The 22,080-nt window shown below is 47.3% G+C and overlaps 1 protein-coding gene across 1 annotated transcript in view; it reads right to left on the bottom strand.

Moving 5' to 3' along the window:
• Positions 1 to 21,814, bottom strand: part of LOC138638855 (uncharacterized) — a 71,664-nt gene extending 49,850 nt beyond the window's left edge. The window contains exon 1 of the mRNA XM_069728552.1: positions 21,708 to 21,814. Coding sequence (XP_069584653.1) covers positions 21,708 to 21,756 — 49 coding nt within the window. The 5' untranslated portion in view covers positions 21,757 to 21,814. The remainder of the gene's footprint in view (positions 1 to 21,707) is intronic.
• Between the last annotated feature and the right edge of the window lie 266 nt (positions 21,815 to 22,080).

Genomic DNA, 22,080 nt, shown 5'->3' with positions numbered 1-22,080 from the left:
AGGCAGCGTTTCTTGCGACTAATTATCCTAGGTGCAGTTCCCTGACTGTCCTTAGGGTAAGGGGGGCACCAGAGAGCTGCAAGTTCCAAACTGGAACTGGGAAGTGGGATCTAAATAAATCCCTGCAGAACAAACTAGGGGCAACCAAACACCCCTGGTTCATGACAGCTTTTCTCTTGGGTTTTACATTACCCACACAGCAAGTGATTGGTAGCAGTAGTTATTTATGTCTCAGAACTTCAACGATAGACCCAACAGAACAGAGACAGGTTGGGGACCAGGAAGCATTGAAACGAAAGTGGCATGGGATTGCTAGTATATTCAGCTTGCATCATACAGCTCTGATTAAGCTTACATGTTCACACTTTAAAGGGAACCTGTCACCCCGTTTTTTCAGATTGAGCTATAAATACTGTTAAATAGGGCCTGCGCTGTGTGTTACTATAGTGTATGTAGTGTACCCTGATTCCCCATGTATGCTGAGAAATACATTACCAAAGTCGCCGTTTTCGCCTGTCAATCAGGCTGGTCAGGTCGGGTGGGCGTGTTCACAGCGCTCTTTTCTTCCCCAGCTTTCCGTTGGTGGCGTAGTGGTGTGCGCATGTCCAAGGTCCGAATTCCCTGCGCCCACGTGAAGACACAGCGCGCGATCTGCGCTGTCATCCCTTTCATCGGTGGGGGCGGCCATCTTCCTGGGGCTGCGCGTGCGCAGATGGAGTGCTCTGCTGCACGGGGCTTCAGGAAAATGGCCGCGGGATGCCGCGCGTGCGCAGAAGAGATCGCGGCGGCCATTTTCCCAAAGCCGAGATGCAAACTCCCTTAACCCCGGAGCTTTTTTCGGTTTTGCATTTTTGTTTTTGGCTCCCTTCCTTTTCAAAGCCATAATTTTTTTTTATGTTTCAGCCAATATGGCCATGTGAGGGCTTATTTTTTGTGGGGTGAGTTGTACTTTTGAACTACGCCATTGTTTTACCATGTCGTGTACTAGAAAGCGGGAAAAAAATTTCAAATGCGGTGAAAAAGCAAAAAAAAAACAATCCCACAATTGTTTTTTCTTTGGCCTTTTTGCCAGGTTCAGTAAATGCAAAAACTGACCTGTCATTATGATTCTACAAGTCATTACGAGTTCATAGACACCAAACATGTATAGGTTATTTTTTTATGTAAGTGGTGAAAAAATTCCAAACTTTGCTAAAAAAAAAAAAAATTGTGCAACTTCCCAAGATCCGTAGAGTCTCCATTTTTCGGGATCTCGGGTCGGGTGAAGGCTTATTTTTTGTGTGCCGAGCTGATGTTTTTAATGAAACCATTTTGGTGCAGATACGTTCTTTTGATCGGCCCTTATTGCATTTTAATGCACTGTCATGGCGAACACAAATGCATAATTCTGGCATTTGGAATTTTTTCTCGCTATGCCGTTTAGTGATCAGGTTAATCCTTTTTTGAAAGATCGGGCGATTCTGAACGCAGTGATACCAAATATGTGTATGTTTGTTTTTTTATTGTTATTTTTGAAGGGGCAAAAGGGGGTGATTTAAACTTTTATTTTTTATATTTTTTTCACATTTTTTAAAACTTTTTTTTTTTACTTTTACCATGCTTCAATAGCTCTGCTACATAGGAGCGATGCTCAGATCGCTCCTATGTAGCAGATTTACTGCATTGCTATGAGCGCCGACCACAAGGTGGCGCTCACAGCAATCTGGCATCAACAACCATAGAGGTCTTCAATAGACCTCTGGTTGTTATGCCAACTCACCGATGACCCCCGACCATGTGACGGGGGTCACCGGTGCGCTCATTTTCAGTCGGATGGCCGGAAGCACTTGTTAAATGCTGCTGTCAGCTGCATTTAACTAGTTAAAGGCACACTGTCACCTGAATTTGGAGGGAACAATCTTCAGCCATGGAGGCGGGGTTTTTGGGTGTTTGATTCACCCTTTCCTTACCTGCTGGCTGCATGCTGGCTGCAATATTGGATTGAAGTTCATTCTCTGTCCTCCATAGTACTCGCCTGCGCAAGGCAATCTTGCCTTGTGCAGGCATGTACTACGGAGGACAGAGGATGAACTTCAATCCAATATTGCAGCCAGCATGCAGCCAGCAGGTAAGGAAAGGGTGAATCAAACACCCAAAAAACCCCGCCTCCATGGCTGAAGATTGTTCCCTCCAAATTCAGGTGACAGTGTCCCTTTAATAGCGGTGAACGGATCGTGATTGCATCCGCTGCTATTGCAGGCATATGTCAGCTGTTCAAAACAGTTGACATGTTCCAGCTTTGATGTGGGCTCACCACCGGAGCTCGCATCAAAGCAGGGGATCTGCCATCGGACGTACTATTCCGTCCGATGGCAGAAAGGGGTTAATATTTTAAAAACACAATATTACAAGGATATTTAAATATCATACATTAATGTCATGAATGTGATAAATTAAAACTGAGCTACATACAAGCAGGGCCGGACTGGCCATCGGGCACTTCTTGCAAATACCAGAAGGGCCGGTGCCAGTCATGGGCCGCTCGATCCGCCTCCCCCCGCCGCCGCCGAGTCACCCCCCTGCCGTCGCATTCAACTATACCGGCGTCTATCACTATACCTTTCTGAATCCTGCCCATACAGGTATTATTAGTGATGAGCGAACACGCTCGCCACTACTCATTATTCGCCTGAGTATCACGGTACTCGTCAAACTCAGCGAGCACTGAGCATTTCCGGGATTACTCGGCGGTAACTGGTGTCTCCACCCAGCATTTTTGGCAGACTTTATAGACCCAATCACACTGCAGGGATTGTCTACCGGGCCATGAAAGGCCGCAGCCATCTTTGTTGTGGTTGTGGCAGTGATTGGCTTGGCTGCACAGCATCATCACGAGTATAAGAGACCTGGTGCCGCCCTGCTCGCAGCATTCAGCTGCGGATTCAGCGAGTGTAGGGAGAGCTGCTGCCGAGATAGGGTCAGAATCGTGCTTTTAAGGGCTCCTTTTCACTTGCGAGACATAAGGCCGTGTCTCCCAGGTTAAAACCCTCCTCTGGAGCCGGCACTTGGGAGTGGAGCGTTCAGCTCCATGTGTTGCTATGCGGCTGCACGCTCCGCTCTGGAGTGCCTGCGCCAGAGGAGGGTTTTAACCTGCGAGACACGGACGTATGTCTCGCAAGTGAAAAGGAGCCCTTACAGTTAGTGTAGGTATGCAACTGTTCAGTCCACAACTCCTGAGAAATCAACAGTCCTTTTTAGGGCTAATTCGTGGGTCCCGAGATTTCAGCACTAGGTAGGCAGGTCACAGCATATCCACATCATTGCAAGGCCTGCAGGCACTGTCATAGCTCCCACTGCATCCCTCCCAAAGCTCCATAACTATCTGCTGCTGCTGCTTATTTACTATATACCTAGCTGCAGTTTTTTTTTTTTCAAAAATTCACCCAAATTTTTTTTAATACAGTCTGTTATGCCAGACTGAGGCCTGGTGTATCTGTTTAAAAATCGTAGTTTTGCAGGCATTCGTAGCATAGTTCTGTGTGCTAGCCTTGTTCTACTCTACTATATATATATATATATATATATATATATATATATATTCACCCAAAGGCAAAAAAAGGGCTTAGCGCTGGTATTTCTGTTTTTGAAAAATTGTATTTCTGCAGGCATACGTTGCATAGTTCTGTATGCTAGTGCAGCGCCCCAGAGTTCTGGTCGTTGCAGAAATGTTGTTCTTCCACCAGGGGGAGTGATGTTACGTCTGAAGGCAATAAAGGAGATCTTCCTACCAGGTATCACAAACCATACACCACACTTCACACTCCAGTCCACCAGGGGGAGCCTTGCTCCTATCTACTAGGGCACTCCTCACAATTAGGTAAAACTGGTGGGCTGGATAGAAAGTGAGGGAGAAGCTGACTGGGCTTTGCCCAGGCAAGATCCTGTCAGGCAGACAGGGGAAAGGAGGAACATCTGAGCTGCAGACAGAGGGTCCCTGACAGGGGTGGGATCCTGTCAGAGGCCTAGATAGAGGGACAAGGAGCTGCACCTGCCCCACGTGCGGCAGCATCCTAAGAAAGGACACGAAGAGAATTATATTGTAGCGGGTGAGAAACAAAGTCATAGCACAAGGAGAGAAAACCAGAGGGAGTTCTGCCCTGCAAAAGGCTGCCTCCTTCTGAGGCGCAGAATCCGGTGGCCGGAACACCGAGGGAGCAATCGTCTCCAAGCCTTGCTCCAGAGACTAGCAGGACAGTCAATTCCACGTTGGCTGCCCGACCATATACCCAGGAGGCACGGTGGCAACTTGTGGGGGCTGGGGCATCTCTAGAGTCCCTGTAAAAAGCCTCAGGCCACCAGTCACACGGGTTTGTCCTATCCACACCATCTGGGGGACAGAGAGGAAGAAATAACACCTAGAACATCTACAATAGTTGTGAGGACCTTACCGAGAAGCTCAGCAGGGAGGTACTACAACACACAGGTGCTAGAGGAAGACTACTGATTTCCACCTGGATAAGGGGACTCTGGATTTGCCTTCGGACTCTGCCTACCCTGTGGTCTGTACCCTGGACTGTGGATGCTGAAGAGGTAAAGAAACTGCAACCTTGTGTCCTTGTTATTCACTGCATCTTACATCATCCAATCACCACCATCTACACTTCTGGGAAGCCCTGGAGATACACTTCACCTGTGGGAAGGTATATCATCTAGCTGCAATCACATCACCCCAGCGGACCCCTAAGCAGCGTTGGTCACCCTGACTGAATACCACAGGTGGCGTCACGAACTAACCCTTTAAAGACCTTTCCCAAAACCATAAAAGAATCTTTTCTTTACTGGACGTCCCTCAAAGGGCCACGGACCGGGTCAGGCCACCGTGACATCCCCTGAACCGAAGGACCCGGTGCCGAGTACCCCATTGCCCTTACGTGGGGGCGCTCCACTAGCCTTTTGCCACTATTTTTTTTTTTTAGATTTACCCAAAAGCCAAAAAAATGTAACAAAGTCCAATATGTCAGGCTGAGGGCTGGTGTTTCTGTTTTTGAAAAATTGTATTTCCTCACACATACGTAGCATAGTTTGGTGGTGCTAGCCTTGTGGCACTCTTTTTTAAATTCACCCAAAAGTTAAAAAAAATTGAATACAATCTGTTATGTCAGTCTGAGTGTTAGGTGTCAAGGTCCCAACGCTGCATAGGGGGAATCTCGAACCATGTCCGCTGCGGTTTCCCATTCTCCTCCAGCCACAGTGGTACCTGCTCAGCAAAGACATCGATCCCAGCATCTGGCTCAGGCTGATACTGTGCGCTTGGTTACTGCTGGCTTTCCAGGCTCTGCCTCTGTAGCCAGCACTGATCAGTAGCAATCAGGCATTTCAGCGACTAAGTTCTGCTTTTCCCACTCCTATTGGACCATCAGGAAGGTCCCCTGCTACTATAAAAGGTTCGCATGGCCGCTCGGCCATGCGCTAGTGTAAACTTGTGTGTGTGAATGTATGCCTGTCGATGGATGAAAGCTCCGAATTATTCCCATCCCTAGTCTTGTTGCCTGCTCGCAAATGGTGGAGCTACCTAGCGCCCGACAGTGCTATCCTGCACATTAGGGCTCCTCCACTTGCGAGTTAAACGTCCGTGTAGGGTTGAGCGAAACGGGTCGTTCATTTTCAAAAGTCGCCGACTTTTGGCAAAGTCGGGTTTCATGAAACCCGATCCGACCCCTGTGCGGGGTCGGCCATGCGGTACGCGACTTTCGCGCCAAAGTCGCGTTTCAATGACGCGAAAAGCGCCATTTCTCAGCTAATGAAGGTAAACGCAGAGTGTGGGCAGTGTGATGACATAGGTCCTGGTCCCCACCATCTTAGAGAAGGGCATTGCAGTGATTGGCTTGCTGTCTGCGGCGTCACAGGGGCTATAAAGGGGCGTTCCCGCCGACCGCCATGTTACTGCTGCTGATCTGAGCTTAGGGAGAGGTTGCTGCCGCTTCGTCAGAAGCAGGGATAGCGTTAGGCAGGGTCCATTAACCACCAAACCGCTTGTGCTGTAGCGATTTCCACTGTCCAACACCACCTTTGTTTGCAGGGACAGTGGAAGCTACTTTTTTTTTTCCTCAGCGCTGTAGCTCATTGGGCTGCCCTAGAAGGCTCCCTGATAGCTGCATTGCTGTGTATACGCCGCTGTGCAAACCAACTGCTTTTTTCAAAGCACAAATCCTCTTGTTCCTTCCTTTCTGCACAGCTATCTTGTTTGTTTGTCCACACTTTTTATTTAATTTCTGCATCAGTCCACTCCTTATTGCTGCCTGCCATACCTGGCTGAGATTACTGCAGGGAGATAGTAATTGAAGGACAGTTGCTTTTTTTTTTTTTTTTTTGTGGGAGATTAAGATTGGCATTTCTGCTAGAGTGCCATCCCTGTCTGTGCCATCTCTCACTCAGTGGGCCATAGAAAGCCTATTTATTTTTTTGCTTGATTTGGGTTCTAAAATCTACCTGAAAAAATCACTACATCAATCAGTGGGAGAAAAATATTGGCCCCAGGGCTTGTGTGCCACTCCTGACTCCTGTGTGTGCCATCTCTCAGTCAGTGGGCCATAGAAAGCCTATTTATTTTTTTGCTTGATTTGGGTTCCAAAATCTACCTGAAAAAATCACTACATCAATCAGTGGGAGAAAAATATTGGCCTCAGGGCTTGTGTGCCACTCCTGACTCCTGTGTGCATCATCACTCACTCAGTGGGCCATAGAAAGCCTTTTTTTTTTTTTTTGCTTTATTTGGGTTCTAAATTCTACCTGAAAAAATCAATAAATCAATCAGTGGGAGATTAATATTGGCCTTTGGGCTTGTGTGCCAGTCCTGAGCGTGCCATCTCTCTCACAAATAGTGGGCCATAGAAAGCCTATTTATTTATTTTTTTTGGTTTTATAAATTCTCCCTGAAAAAAAAAGGGAGATTAATATTGGCCTTTGGGCTTGTGTGCCAGTCCTAAGCGTGCCATCTCTCTCTCTCAGATAGTGGGCCATAGAAAGCCTATTTATAATTTTTTTTATTGGGTTTATAAATTTTCCCTGAAAAAAAAAAAAAAAAAAGTGGGAGATTAATATTGGCCTCTGGGCTTGTGTGCCAGTCCTGAGCGTGCCATCTCTCTCACAAATAGTGGGCCATAGAAAGCCTATTTATTTATTTTTTTTGGTTTTATAAATTCTCCCTGAAAAAAAAAGGGAGATTAATATTGGCCTTTGGGCTTGTGTGCCAGTCCTAAGCGTGCCATCTCTCTCTCTCAGATAGTGGGCCATAGAAAGCCTATTTATAATTTTTTTTATTGGGTTTATAAATTTTCCCTGAAAAAAAAAAAAAAAGTGGGAGATTACTATTGGCCTCTGGGCTTGTGTGCCACTCCTGACTCCTGTGTGTGCCATCTCTCAGTCAGTGGGCCATAGAAAGCCTATTTTTTGTTTTATTTGTTTTCTAAATTCTCCCTGAAAAAATCATTTTATTTTATTTGGTTTCTAAATTCTTCCTGAAAAAAATCATTTTTTTTTTATTATTTTTTTTTTATAAAGTCTCCCTGAAAAAAAAAAAATCAAATCAGTGGGAGATTAATATTGCCCTTTCTGCTTGTGTGCCAGTCTTGACTCCTGGGTGTGCCATCTCTCTCTCTCTCTCTCCAATTGTGGGCCATAGAAAGCCTATTATTTTTTTAGCTTGATTTGGGTTCCAAAATCTACCTGAAAAAATCACTACATCAATCATTGGGAGAACAATATTGGCCTCTGGGCTTGTGTGCCACTCCTGACTCCTGTGTGCGTCATCTCTCACTCAGTGGGCCATAGAAAGCCTATTTTTTGTTTTATTTGTTTTCTAAATTCTCCCTGAAAAAATCATTTTATTTTATTTGGTTTCTAAATTCTTCCTGAAAAAAATCATTTTTTTTAATTATTTTTTTTTTCTAAAGTCTCCCTGAAAAAAAAAAAAAAACAAATCAGTGGGAGATCAATATTGCCCTTTCTGCTTGTGTGCCAGTCTTGACTCCTGGGTGTGCCATCTCTCTCTCTCTCTCCAATTGTGGGCCATAGAAAGCCTATTATTTTTTTTGCTTGATTTAGGTTCCAAAATCTACCTGAAAAAATCACTAAATCAATCAGTGGGAGATAAATATTGGCCTCTGGGCTTGTGTGCCACTCCTGACTCCTGTGTGCGTCATCTCTCACTTAGTGGGCCATAGAAAGCATATTTTTTGTTTTATTTGTTTTCTAAATTCTCCCTGAAGAAATCATTTTATTTTATTTGGTTTCTAAATTCTTCCTGAAAAAATCATTTTATTCTATTATTTTTTTTTTCTAAAGTCTCCCTGAAAAAAAAAAAAAATCAGTGGGAGATTAATATTGCCCTTTCTGCTTGTGTGCCAGTCTTGACTCCTGGGTGTGCCATCTCTCTCTCTCTCTCCAATTGTGGGCCATAGAAAGCCTATTATTTTTTTAGCTTGATTTGGGTTCCAAAATCTTCCTGAAAAAATCACTACATCAATCATTGGGAGAACAATATTGGCCTCTGGGCTTGTGTGCCACTCCTGACTCCTGTGTGCGTCATCTCTCACTCAGTGGGCCATAGAAAGCCTATTTTTTGTTTTATTTGTTTTCTAAATTCTCCCTGAAAAAATCATTTTATTTTATTTGGTTTCTAAATTCTTCCTGAAAAAATCATTTTATTCTATTATTTTTTTTTTCTAAAGTCTCCCTGAAAAAAAAAAAAAAAAAATCAGTGGGAGATTAATATTGCCCTTTCTGCTTGTGTGCCAGTCTTGACTCCTGGGTGTGCCATCTCTCTCTCTCTCTCTCCAATTGTGGGCCATAGAAAGCCTATTATTTTTTTTGCTTGATTTGGGTTCCAAAATCTACCTGAAAAAATCACTACATCAATCATTGGGAGAAAAATATTTGGCCTCTGGGCTTGTGTGCCACTCCTGACTCCTGTGTGTGGCATCTCTCACTCAGTGGGGCATAGAACGCCTTTTTTTTTTTTTTTTTGGTTTCTAAATTGTCATTGGAAAAATCATTTTATGTTATTTGGTTTCTAAATTCTTCCTGAAAAAATCATTTTATTTTATTTTGTTTCTAAAGTCTCTCTGAAAAAAAAAATAAAAAATAAAAAAAAACAGTGGGAGATTAATATTAACATTTGTGCTTCAGTGACAGTCCTGCGTGTGTGGCATCTCTCTCATTTGGTGCCACCAAAAACAGAGTGTGTAACATTGTGCCTGATTTTCGTTGTGGTCTCACCCACCTGTAAAGGGGTAGCTAAATCATACTGAAGTTATAGCTCACCGTGTAAGTTGTGTGACAGCAACAAATACCGTTAGTTTGGTTAAGTTTTTAAAACAATGAGGAAGTCTGGTGGAAGAGGTCGTGGCCGGGGGCGATCATTGTCAGCTGGTAATGAGGGTAGTGGTAGTGGTGGAGCATCAGGTGGTCGTGGGAAAAAAAATATTGCACCTAAGTCTGGAGCTGTGGAGCCAGGTTCGTCGTCTGGCTACACAAGGCCTCGAACGCTCCCTTTTCTGGGAGTAGGAAAACCGCTTTTAAAGCCGGAGCAGCAAGAGCAAGTTTTGGCTTATCTTGCTGACTCAGCCTCTAGCTCTTTTGCCTCCTCTCGTGAAACTGGTAAATGTAAAAGCAGCGCGTCGTTAGTGGATGTTCACGGTTAGGGACAAGTCGCTTCCTTGTCCTCTTCAGCAAAAACAACAACAGAGAAGAATGCAGCAGGCGACACAACGGGTTACTCCATGGAGCTCTTTACACATACCATCCCTGGCTTAGAAAGTGAAGCAGTTAACAGTCCATGCCCATTACAAGTTGAATCTGACATGGAGTGCACTGATGCACAGCCACAGCCAGACTACTATGCTGGTCCTTTGACTCAGACCACAACATTGCCCTCGCAGTGTAATGATCAAGAATCAGACCCTGATGAGACTATGTTGCCCCATCACGAACGCTATACCACCGACCGACACGGTGACACAGACGAAGTTGCACACGAGCTACAAGAAGAGGTAATAGATGACCCAGTTCTTGACCCCGATTGGCAGCCATTGGGGGAACAGGGTGCAGGCGGCAGCAGTTCTGAAGCGGAGGAGGAGGGGCCGCAGCAGGCATCAACATCGCAACAGGTTCCATCTGCCGGGCCCGTATCTTGCCCAAAACGCGTGGCAAAGCCAAAACCTGTTGGAGGACAGCGTGGCCATCCGGTTAAAGCTCAGTCTGCAATGCCTGAAAAGGTATCCGATGCTAGAAAGAGTGCAGTCTGGCATTTTTTTAAACAACATCCAATTGATCAGCGCAAAGTCATCTGTCAAAAATGTTCAACTACCTTTAGCAGAGGGCAGAATCTGAAAAGTCTCAATACAAGTTGCATGCATAGACATTTAACCACCATGCATTTGCAAGCTTGGACTAACTACCAAACGTCCCTTAAGGTTGTAGCACCCTCGGCCAATGAAGCTAGTCATCAACGCAACATCCCTTCCGGCAGTGCAGGGCCACCATTTTCCGCACCACCTGCAGTATCTGTGCAGGTTTCTTTGCCAGGCCAAAGCAGTCATGGTCAGGGAATCACCAGTTTTGTAGTAGGAAACACTGCATCTAGGGCACCGGCGGCAACAATACCATCTCCCACCGTCTCTCAGTCTGCCATGTCCATCGGCACCCCCGCTAGTTCCACGATCTCCAGCTCTCCAGTCCAGCTCACCCTACATGAGACTATGGTTAGAAAAAGGAAGTACTTAGCCTCGCATCCGCGTATACAGGGTTTGAACGCCCACATAGCTAGACTAATCTCGTTAGAGATGATGCCCTACCGGTTAGTTGAAAGCGAAGCTTTCAAAGCCCTGATGGACTACGCTGTACCACGCTACGAGCTACCCAGTCGACACTTTTCCAGAAAAGCCATCCCAGCCCTCCACCAGCATGTTAAACAGCGCATCGTTCATGCACTCAGGCAATCTGTGAGCACAAAGGTGCACCTGACAACAGATGCATGGACCAGTAGGCATGGCCAGGGACGTTACGTGTCCATCACGGCACACTGGGTGAATGTTGTGGATGCAGGGTCCACAGGGGACAGCAAGTTTGGGACAGTTCTGCCTAGCCCACGGTCTAGGAAACAGTTGGCTGTAGCCGTTCGCACCCCCTCCTCCTCCTCCTCGTCCTCCTGCAGAAGCGAGAGCTCGTCCACAGACCGCAGTCGCACAACCACTCCATCCGCAGCTGCCACTGTTGCACACCAGGTCTCCCATTATGGGGCAGCTACTGGCAAACGTCAGCAGGCTGTATTGGCTATGAAGTGTTTGGGCGACAACAGACACACCGCAGAAGTTCTGTCCGAGTTCTTGCAGAAAGAAACGCAGTCGTGGCTGGGCACTGTAGATCTTGAGGCAGGCAAGGTAGTGAGTGATAACGGAAGGAATTTCATGGCTGCCATCTCCCTTTCCCAACTGAAACACATTCCTTGCCTGGCTCACACCTTAAACCTGGTGGTGCAGTGCTTCCTGAAAAGTTATCCAGGGTTATCTGACCTGCTCCTCAAAGTGCGTGGACTTTGCTCACATATCCGCCGTTCGCCCGTACACTCCAGCCGTATGCAGACCTATCAGCGTTCTTTGAACCTTCCCCAGCATCGCCTAATCATAGACGTTGCAACAAGGTGGAACTCAACACTGCACATGCTTCAGAGACTGTGCGAACAGAGGCGGGCTGTTATGTTTTTGTGGGAGGATACACATACACGGGCAGGCAGTAGGATGGCAGACATGGAGTTGTCAGGTGTGCAGTGGTCGAAGATTCAAGACATGTGTCAAGTCCTTCAGTGTTTTGAGGAATGCACACGGCTGGTTAGTGCAGACAACGCCATAATAAGCATGAGCATCCCCCTAATGCGTCTGCTGATGCAAAGTTTGACGCACATAAAGGATCAGGCGTCTGCAGCTGAGGAAGAGGAAAGCCTTGATGACAGTCAGCCATTGTCTGGCCAGGGCAGTGTACAGGACGAGGTAGCGGGCGAAGAGGAGGAGGAGGACGAGGAGGATGATGGGGATGATTATATTTTTAATGAGGAAGCTTTTCCGGGGCCACTGGAAATTGTTGGTGCGGCAAGGCTGGGTTCTGGTTTTTGGAGGGACACAAGTGACGTGGATTTGCTTTAAACTGCCCCTCAACCAAGCACAACCGCAGATTTGAGAACTGGAACTTTGGCCCACATGGTGGATTATGCCTTACGTATCCTCAAAAGGGACACACGCATTACTAAAATGATGAACGATGACGATTACTGGTTGGCCTGCCTCCTTGATCCTCGCTATAAAGGCAAATTGCAAAATATAATGCCACATGACAACTTGGAAATAATATTAGCAACCAAACAATCAACTCTTGTTGACCGTTTGCTTCTGGCATTCCCTGCACACAGCACCCGTGATCGTTCTCACACGAGCTGCAGGGGCCAGCAGACCAGAGGTGTTAGAGGGGCAGAAATCAGAAGTGGCGTTGGCCAGAGGGGTTTTCTGACCAGGTTGTGGAGTGATTTTGCTATGACCGCAGACAGGACAGGTACTGCAGCATCAATTCAAAGTGACAGGAGACAACATTTGTCCAGTATGGTTACAAACTATTTTTCATCCCTTATCGACGTTCTCCCTCAACCGTCATTCCCATTTGATTACTGGGCATCCAAATTAGACACCTGGCCAGAATTGGCAGAATATGCATTGCAGGAGCTTGCTTGCCCGGCAGCTAGTGTCCTATCAGAAAGAGTATTCAGTGCTGCAGGTTCAATACTAACAGAAAAAAGGACTCGTCTGGCTACCCAAAATGTAGATGATCTAACCTTCATTAAAATGAACCACAACTGGATTACGAAATCTTTTGCCCCACCTTGCCCGGCTGACACCTAGCTTTCCTATGAAAAGGTCTTGCCTGTGGACTATTCTGAATGACTTTTCCAATCTCGTAATTTTCTGCACCTGATTGTCCAGCATACGACTTGTTTACACCTCACTAAATGGCCAAACTCCCCACACGGGGCCGTGGTATCGCCACTTGGCGCCAGCACCCGTGAGAGTGCTGTTTGTCTGAAGAGGTGGGTGTGCCCGCTTTTGGTCGACGGCACTGCCACTGGGTCCCTCATAGTACAATAAAGTGTCTCTGGCGGTGGTGGTGCGCACCCAACGTCAGACACACCGTTGTAATATGAGGGGCCCTGGGCCTTTACCGCCGGCCACAAGACAGTTCCCCCCCCCCCAGCTCAAACAGTGCTCTACCACTTGCAAAATTATCTCTCACAGCTTCACCAATGTTTAGTCTATGCGCTGACATCCTTCAATGCCTGGCACTGACAATACCATTGTATTGACATTTTTGTTATGTTAGGCCTTCGAAGCCTGTCTGCGGTCCCTCCTTCCACTAGGCCTCCACTGACCATTGTACTGCTGCCCTTGTACCACTGGAACCAATTTAAAATTGCCTATAGCCAGTCCAATTTTATTATGTTAGGCCTTCGAAGCCTGTCTGCGGTCCGTTCTTTCTACTACTACTACAGTGACCAGGCCACTGCTGCCCGTGTTCCCCTGGAACCAATTTAAAATTGTCTACAGCCATCTGTTATTATGTTAGGCCTTCGATGCCTGTCTGCGGTCACTCCTTCCACTAGGCCTCCACTGACCACACCACTGCTGCCCGTGTACCCCTGGAACCAATTTAAAATTGCCTACAGCCATCTGTTATTATGTTAGGCCTTCGAAGCCTGTCTGCGGTCCTTCCTTCCAATAGTTCTCCACTGACCAGACCAATGCTGGCCGTGTACCCCTGGAACCCAGCTGAAAGTGCATGTAGCCTCCTTTTTTTCTTTGTTTTATATTTAGAAAGCCCAGATGAACTACGCTTTGCAACGGTTCAAGCTACCCAGTCGACATTTCTTTTGTGAGAAAAGCCATCCCAGCCCTCCAGCGGCATGAAAAAGTCTGCAATGTCATAGCACTCAGGCAATCAAACAGTAGAAAGGTGCACCTGACAAGAGACGCATGGACCAGTAGGCATGTCCACAAAAAGTTACGTGTCCATTATGGCGCACTGGGTTAATGTGTTGGATGCATGGTCCACAGGGGACAGCCTACAAAGTCTGTCTGCAGTCCCTAATTCCAATTATCCTCCGCTGACCACACCACTGCTGCCCGTGTACCCCTGGAACCAATTTTACAGTGTCTACAGCCTAATTTTGTTATGTTAGGCCTACTACGCCTGTCTGCGGTCCCTCCTTCCAATACTCGTCGACTGACCACACCACTGCTGCCCGTGGACCCCTGGAACCTATTTTTAATTGCGTAGAGCATCCTTTTTTTAATAGTAGGCGTACAAAGTCTGTCTGCGGTCCACTATTGAAATTGTCCTCCACTGCCCAGAGCACTGCTGCTTGTGTACCCCTGTAACTTTTTTAAGCTGCAGTGAGCCACATTTTTGGTTTAAGTCCTACTACCTGTGTCTGTCTGCGCCACTCAATTCAGCTGTGTTCCTTTGAAAAAAGCTGAGCGTCAATAGTATTGTTTTCAGCCTCTAGGAATTTTAAAACTGCATTGGGGGTACAACTTTGGTAGGGCCTACTAACGGTGTCTGCCTCCCCAAGGTATGCCCCAGGTTTCCTCGCCATTGCTTCGATCTTAATGCTCTCGTTTAGTAGTTGTTGGAAACTACACTGCATTAGGCCTACAAATTGGGTATGGGGTGTAGAGAGATGGTGTGTTCCACTCCAAGGTGTTCCCCAGGTTTCCTCTCCATCGCTTCAATCTTCATGCTCTCGTTTAGTAGTTGTTGGAAACTACACTGCATTAGGCCTACAAATTGGGTATGGGGTGTAGAGAGATGGTGTGTTCCACTCCAAGGTGTTCTCCAGGTTGCCTTTCCTGAGCTTCGATCTTCCGGCTCTCGTTTAGTAGTTGTTGGAAACTACACTGCATTAGGCCTACAAATTGGGTATGGGGTGTAGAGAGATGGTGTGTTCCACTCCAAGGTGTTCCCCAGGTTTCCTCTCCATTGCTTCGATCTTCATGCTCTCGTTTAGTAGTTGTTGGAAACTACACTGCATTAGGCCTACAAATTGGGTATGGGGTGTAGAGAGATGGTGTGTTACACTCCAAGGTGTTCCCCAGGTTTCCTCTCCATTGCTTCGATCTTCATGTTCTCGTTTACTAGTTGTTGGAAACTACACTGCATTAGGCCTACAAATTGGGTATGGGGTGTGGAGAGATGGTGTGTTACACTCCAAGGTGTTCCCCAGGTTTCCTCTCCATTGCTTCGATCTTCATGCTCTCGTTTAGTAGTTGTTGGAAACTACGCTGCATTAGGCTTACAAATTGGGTATGGGGTGTAGAGAGATGGTGTGTTCCACTACAAAGTGTTCTCCAGGTTGCCTTTCCTGAGCTTCGATCTTCCGGCTCTCGTTTAGTAGTTGTTGGAAACTACACTGCATTAGGCCTACAAATTGGGTATGGGGTGTAGAGAGATGGTGTGTTACACTCCAAGGTGTTCCCCAGGTTTCCTCTCCATTGCTTCGATCTTCATGCTCTCGTTTAGTAGTTGTTGGAAACTATGCTGCATTAGGCCTACAAATTGGGTATGGGGTGTAGAGAGATGGTGTGTTCCACTCCAAGGTGTTCCCCAGGTTTCCTCTCCATTGCTTCAATCTTCATGCTCTCGTTTAGTAGTTGTTGGAAACTACGCTGCATTAGGCCTACAAATTGGGTATGGGGTGTAGAGAGATGGTGTGTTCCACTCCAAGGTGTTCCCCAGGTTTCCTCGCCAATGCTTCGATCTTCATGCTCTCGTTTAGTAGTTGTTGGAAACTACACTGCATTAGGCCTACAAATTGGGTATGGGGTGTAGAGAGATGGTGTGCTCCACTCCAAGGTGTTCCCCAGGATTCCTCTCCATTGCTTCGATCTTCATGCTCTCGTTTAGTAGTTGTTGGAAACTACACTGCATTAGGCCTACAAATTGGGTATGGGGTGTAGAGAGATGGTGTGTTACACTCCAAGGTGTTCCACAGGTTTCCTCTCCATTGCTTCGATCTTCATGCTCTCGTTTACTAGTTGTTGGAAACTACACTGCATTAGGCCTACAAATTGGGTATGGGGTGTAGAGAGATGGTGTGTTCCACTCCAAGGTGTTCCCCAGGTTTCCTCGCCAATGCTTCGATCTTCATGCTCTCGTTTAGTAGTTGTTGGAAACTACATTGCATTAGGCCTACAAATTGGGTATGGGGTGTAGAGAGATGGTGTGTTCCACTCCAAGGTGTTCCCCAGGTTTCCTCTCCATTGCTTCGATCTTCATGCTCTCGTTTAGTAGTTGTTGGAAACTACACTGCATTAGGCCTACAAATTGGGTATGGGTTGTAGAGAGATGGTGTGTTCCACTCCAAGGTGTTCCCCAGGTTTCCTCTCCATTGCTTCGATCTTCATGCTCTCGTTTAGTAGTTGTTGGAAACTACGCTGCATTAGGCCTACAAATTGGGTATAGGGTGTAGAGAGATGGTGTGTTCCACTCCAAGGTGTTCTCCAGGTTGCCTTTCCTGAGCTTCGATCTTCCGGCTCTCGTTTAGTAGTTGTTGGAAACTACACTGCATTAGGCCTACAAATTGGGTATGGGTTGTAGAGAGATGGTGTGTTACACTCCAAGGTGTTCCCCAGGTTTCCTCTCCATTGCTTCGATCTTCATGCTCTCGTTTAGTAGTTGTTGGAAACTACGCTGCATTAGGCCTACAAATTGGGTATGGGGTGTAGAGAGATGGTGTGTTCCACTCCAAGGTGTTCTCCAGGTTGCCTTTCCTGAGCTTCGATCTTCTGGCTCTCGTTTAGTAGTTGTTGGAAACTACACTGCATTAGGCCTACAAATTGGGTATGGGGTGTAGAGAGATGGTGTGTTCCACTCCAAGGTGTTCCCCAGGTTTCCTCTCCATTGCTTCGATCTTCATGCTCTCGTTTAGTAGTTGTTGGAAACTACACTGCATTAGGCCTACAAATTGGGTATGGGGTGTAGAGAGATGGTGTGTTCCACTCCAAGGTGTTCTCCAGGTTGCCTTTCCTGAGCTTCGATCTTCCGGCTCTCGTTTAGTAGTTGTTGGAAACTACACTGCATTAGGCCTACAAATTGGGTATGGGGTGTAGAGAGATGGTGTGTTCCCCTCCAAGGTGTTCCCCAGGTTTCCTCTCCATTGCTTCGATCTTCATGCTCTCGTTTAGTAGTTGTTGGAAACTACACTGCATTAGGCCTACAAATTGGGTATGGGGTGTAGAGAGATGGTGTGTTACACTCCAAGGTGATCCCCAGGTTTCCTCTCCATTGCTTCGATCTTCATGCTCTCGTTTACTAGTTGTTGGAAACTACACTGCATTAGGCCTACAAATTGGGTATGGGGTGTGGAGAGATGGTGTGTTACACCTTAAGGTGTTCCCCAGGTTTCCTCTCCATTGCTTCGATCTTCATGCTCTCGTTTAGTAGTTGTTGGAAACTACGCTGTATTAGGCCTACAAATTGGGTATGGGGTGTAGAGAGATGGTGTGTTCCACTCCAAGGTGTTCTCCAGGTTGCCTTTCCTGAGCTTCGATCTTCCGGCTCTCGTTTAGTAGTTGTTGGAAACTACACTGCATTAGGCCTACAAATTGGGTATGGGGTGTAGAGAGATGGTGTGTTACACTCCAAGGTGTTCCCCAGGTTTCCTCTCCATTGCTTCGATCTTCATGCTCTCGTTTAGTAGTTGTTGGAAACTATGCTGCATTAGGCCTACAAATTGGGTATGGGGTGTAGAGAGATGGTGTGTTACACTCCAAGGTGTTCCCCAGGTTTCCTCTCCATTGCTTCGATCTTCATGCTCTCGTTTAGTAGTTGTTGGAAACTACGCTGCATTAGGCCTACAAATTGGGTATGGGGTGTAGAGAGATGGTGTGTTCCACTCCAAGGTGTTCCCCAGGTTTCCTCTCCATTGCTTCGATCTTCATGCTCTCGTTTAGTAGTTGTTGGAAACTACACTGCATGAGGCCTACAAATTGGGTATGGGGTGTAGAGAGATGGTGTGTTCCACTCCAAGGTGTTCCCCAGGTTTCCTCGCCAATGCTTCGATCTTCATGCACTCGTTTAGTAGTTGTTGGAAACTACACTGCATTAGGCCTACAAATTGGGTATGGGGTGTAGAGAGATGGTGTGTTCCACTCCAAGGTGTTCCCCAGGTTTCCTCGCCAATGCTTCGATCTTTATGCACTCGTTTAGTAGTTGTTGGAAACTACACTGCATTAGGCCTACAAATTGGGTATGGGGTGTAGAGAGATGGTGTGTTCCACTCCAAGGTGTTCTCCAGGTTGCCTTTCCTGAGCTTCGATCTTCCGGCTCTCGTTTAGTAGTTGTTGGAAACTACACTGCATTAGGCCTACAAATTGGGTATGGGGTGTAGAGAGATGGTGTGTTACACTCCAAGGTGTTCCCCAGGTTTCCTCTCCATTGCTTCGATCTTCATGCTCTCGTTTAGTAGTTGTTGGAAACTACGCTGCATTAGGCTTACAAATTGGGTATGGGGTGTAGAGAGATGGTGTGTTCCACTCCAAGGTATTCTCCAGGTTGCCTTTCCTGAGCTTCGATCTTCCGGCTCTCGTTTAGTAGTTGTTGGAAACTACACTGCATTAGGCCTACAAATTGGGTATGGGGTGTAGAGAGATGGTGTGTTACACTCCAAGGTGTTCCCCAGGTTTCCTCTCCATTGCTTCGATCTTCATGCTCTCGTTTAGTAGTTGTTGGAAACTACGCTGCATTAGGCCTTCAAATTGGGTATAGGGTGTAGAGAGATGGTGTGTTCCACTCCAAGGTGTTCTCCAGGTTGCCTTTCCTGAGCTTCGATCTTCCGGCTCTCTTTTAGTATTTGTTGGAAACTACACTGCATTAGGCCTACAAATTGGGTATGGGGTGTAGAGAGATGGTGTGTTCCACTCCAAGGTGTTCCCCAGGTTTCCTCTCCATTGCTTCGATCTTCATGCTCTCGTTTAGTAGTTGTTGGAAACTACACTGCATTAGGCCTACAAATTGGGTATGGGGTGTAGAGAGATGGTGTGTTCCACTCCAAGGTGTTCCCCAGGTTTCCTGTCCATTGCTTCGATCTTCATGCTCTCGTTTAGTAGTTGTTGGAAACTACACTGCATTAGGCCTACAAATTGGGTATGGGGTGTAGAGAGATGGTGTGTTCCACTCCAAGGTGTTCCCCAGGTTTCGTCCACATTGCTTCGGTCTTCCGACTCTCGTTTAGTAGTTGTAGAAAACTACACTGCATTAGGCCTACAAATTGGGTATGGGGTGTAGAGAGACGGTGTGTTACACTCCAAGGTGTTCCCCAGGTTTCGTCCACATTGCTTCGATCTTCCGACTCTCGTTTAGTAGTTGTTGAAAACTACACTGCATTAGGCCTACAAATTGGGTATGGGGTGTAGAGAGATGGTGTGTTACACTCCAAGGTGTTCTCCAGGTTGCCTTTCCTGAACTTCTATCTTCAGGCTCTCATTAAATTGTGGTTAAATGGAACAACTGCATTTGGCGTACTAGTTGGTTTGGGGCCTACTATCGGTGTCTGCCACTCCTTGCTGTTCTCCTGGTTTCCTGTCCTGAAATTCCATTTTCAGGCTCTCGTTAAGTAGTTGTTAATGTGAGACTGCATTTGGCTTACTAGTTGGGTTGGGGCCTACTATCGGTGTCTGCCACTCCTTGCTGTTCTCCTCCACTGAACAAAGCTGTGCCGCCTGTTTACTACGGTTGCCAATTTTGAACTGCATTTCGACTACTTACTGATTTGGGCCTACTCTCTGTGTCAGCCTCTCATTCCAGTTGTCCTCCACTGCAATGCCCCCTGGTTAGTCCTGTGTTACCAATTTTGAACTGCATTTAGCCAACTTTATTCTTTGGGCCTATATCTGTGTTTCCTCCTCATCCTGCCCATTGCCCAGCCAGTGATAGATGAGTCTGCTGGTACATTGACCCATAACGCAAAATTCCCCGTGCACGCTACACAGCAAGATTGTGACCCTGCTGAAAGTCAGGTTCCTCTTCCCGCATACCATACCACCTTACACGGGGACAAAGAGGAAGGTGCAGATGAAAGTGCAGGTTCCTACATCAGGTGGGGGGAGGAATACTAGTTGGCGACGTCACTGGCACAGGGCCTCTCATAGTACGCAAAAGTGTTGCTGCCGGTGGGAGGCGCCCCCGCCGTGCAAACACACCGCTGTACTTTGAGGGGCCCTGTGCCAGTGCCAATGCCAACGAGTGGGCCCCCCCTGCTTGCTCAGGATCGCAGCACTTGCAAAGTTGAAATACTTACCTCTCCCTGCTCCACTGCCGTGACGTGGTCCAGATTTACTGGGCCCACTAATTACTTGAACCAGCCCTATCCCCCACAACTTTAGCCAAATGACCCCCAATTTCAAATGCCTTCCAATTATTATAAGCTAAATTACGATTGACAAGCTTCTGTAACAAGAATGGATGTTTTTGGGCAGTGTAGGTGTTTTCCTGGCCTCCACTCACTGCCGACTATGCTCCCCCATTGACTTGCATTGGGTTTCGTGTTTCAGGCGATACCCGACTTTTCGCCATAATCGGCCGATTCCACTCGACTCGACTTCTAAGATAGTCGGGTTTCGCGAAATACGACTCGACTCTAAAAAGGTCAAAGTCGCTCAACCCTACGTCCGTGTCTTGCATGTGAAATCCAAGCTGTGGGGCCGGCACTACAGAGCTGAGAGTGCAGCTGCATAGCAACACATGCAGCCGCATGCTCCGCTCCCAAGTGCCACCGCCAGAGCTTGGTTTTCACATGCGAGACACGGACATTTATCTCTGAAGTGGAAAGGGGCCCTTAGCACAAGATACTGAATCTAGCTAGCAGCGATTGTCAGAGCGGCGCTGTGTGCAGATAGTGCGCTTTCCCGGCCCTTGTTAGGGTGGTTAGTGGCGTCCGCCAGAGCGGCGCTGCATGCACTCTTGTGCGGTAAATGTTTAGTTTAATTGATTCCCTGGCACCACAGTAGTGGTGTCAAGCGCAAGAGATCTAGAGGGACTCTTAGGGCTGTTTTCCACTTGCGAGATACACGTCCGTGTCTTGCATGTGGAAACGAAGCTCTGGCGCCGGTAATCCAGAGCGGATCGTGTGGCTCCATGTGTTGCTATGCAGCCGCACACTCCGCTCTGGATTGCCGGCGCCAGAGCTTCGTTTCCACATGCGAGACACGGACGTGTATCTCGCAAGTGGAAAACAGCCCTTACCCTGAGTCTTGGCGCAGAGTTGTGTGTCACCTTGCTTGCGATCTCTGTGCGGTATCGCAGCCCTGTGACGCAACAGGGTTTGCTTCCTTCATAACGGGTGAAGCTAACCAGTGTGCAGGGCCGGTGTTAAGCACAGGCAGACCAGGCAGCTGCCTGGGGCCCCCGCTCCTCCAAGGGCCCCCTGCTGGTTCTACAATGGAGCTTGCTTACAATTAAAATAGCACAAGGCAGTGCTTCGCTTTGCAGAAGGGGCGGACATAAGTGCATCTGTCTTATCTGTTCTGCAATGTGAGCATTTCCTGGTGGTGCTGCAGCCTGCACTGCCTTGTGTTATCTATTGTAATGTCGGTTGCAATCCCCGAGGCAGAAGCAGTCAGGCGTGTTCTACTGACCTGACCTGCGCTCTGCATGATCTCGTGTTCTTCCGCTATGGCCGTCCATCCTCACTCTGCAGCAGGCTTCAGGGTTATAATTTATACTGTGTCCTGGGCTGGCAGCTGCTGTTCAGCGGCAGGAACTTCCTATGTGACACCTGACCACTGACGTTAACCTGACGCTGCACAGCAGCTGCCTGTGTCAGGACACAATACAGGAGCTGTGCCACCCGGAATAACCATGGAGGGAAACCAAAACTCTGGCACTTTACCAAAGCAGTCTCTTGTCCTGAACTGCCTGGTGCAGCTCAAGGGAGACTGATGGGTCATGATCCGTGGAAAAAGGTATGCACATTAGAAGAATGAGAGCTTTCTCTCTGTTGCCACATAT

Source organism: Ranitomeya imitator, chromosome 1 (assembly GCF_032444005.1).
Source record: "Ranitomeya imitator isolate aRanImi1 chromosome 1, aRanImi1.pri, whole genome shotgun sequence".
Taxonomy (NCBI): Eukaryota; Metazoa; Chordata; class Amphibia; order Anura; family Dendrobatidae; genus Ranitomeya; species Ranitomeya imitator.
This window is presented reverse-complemented; position numbering and strand designations above follow the sequence as displayed.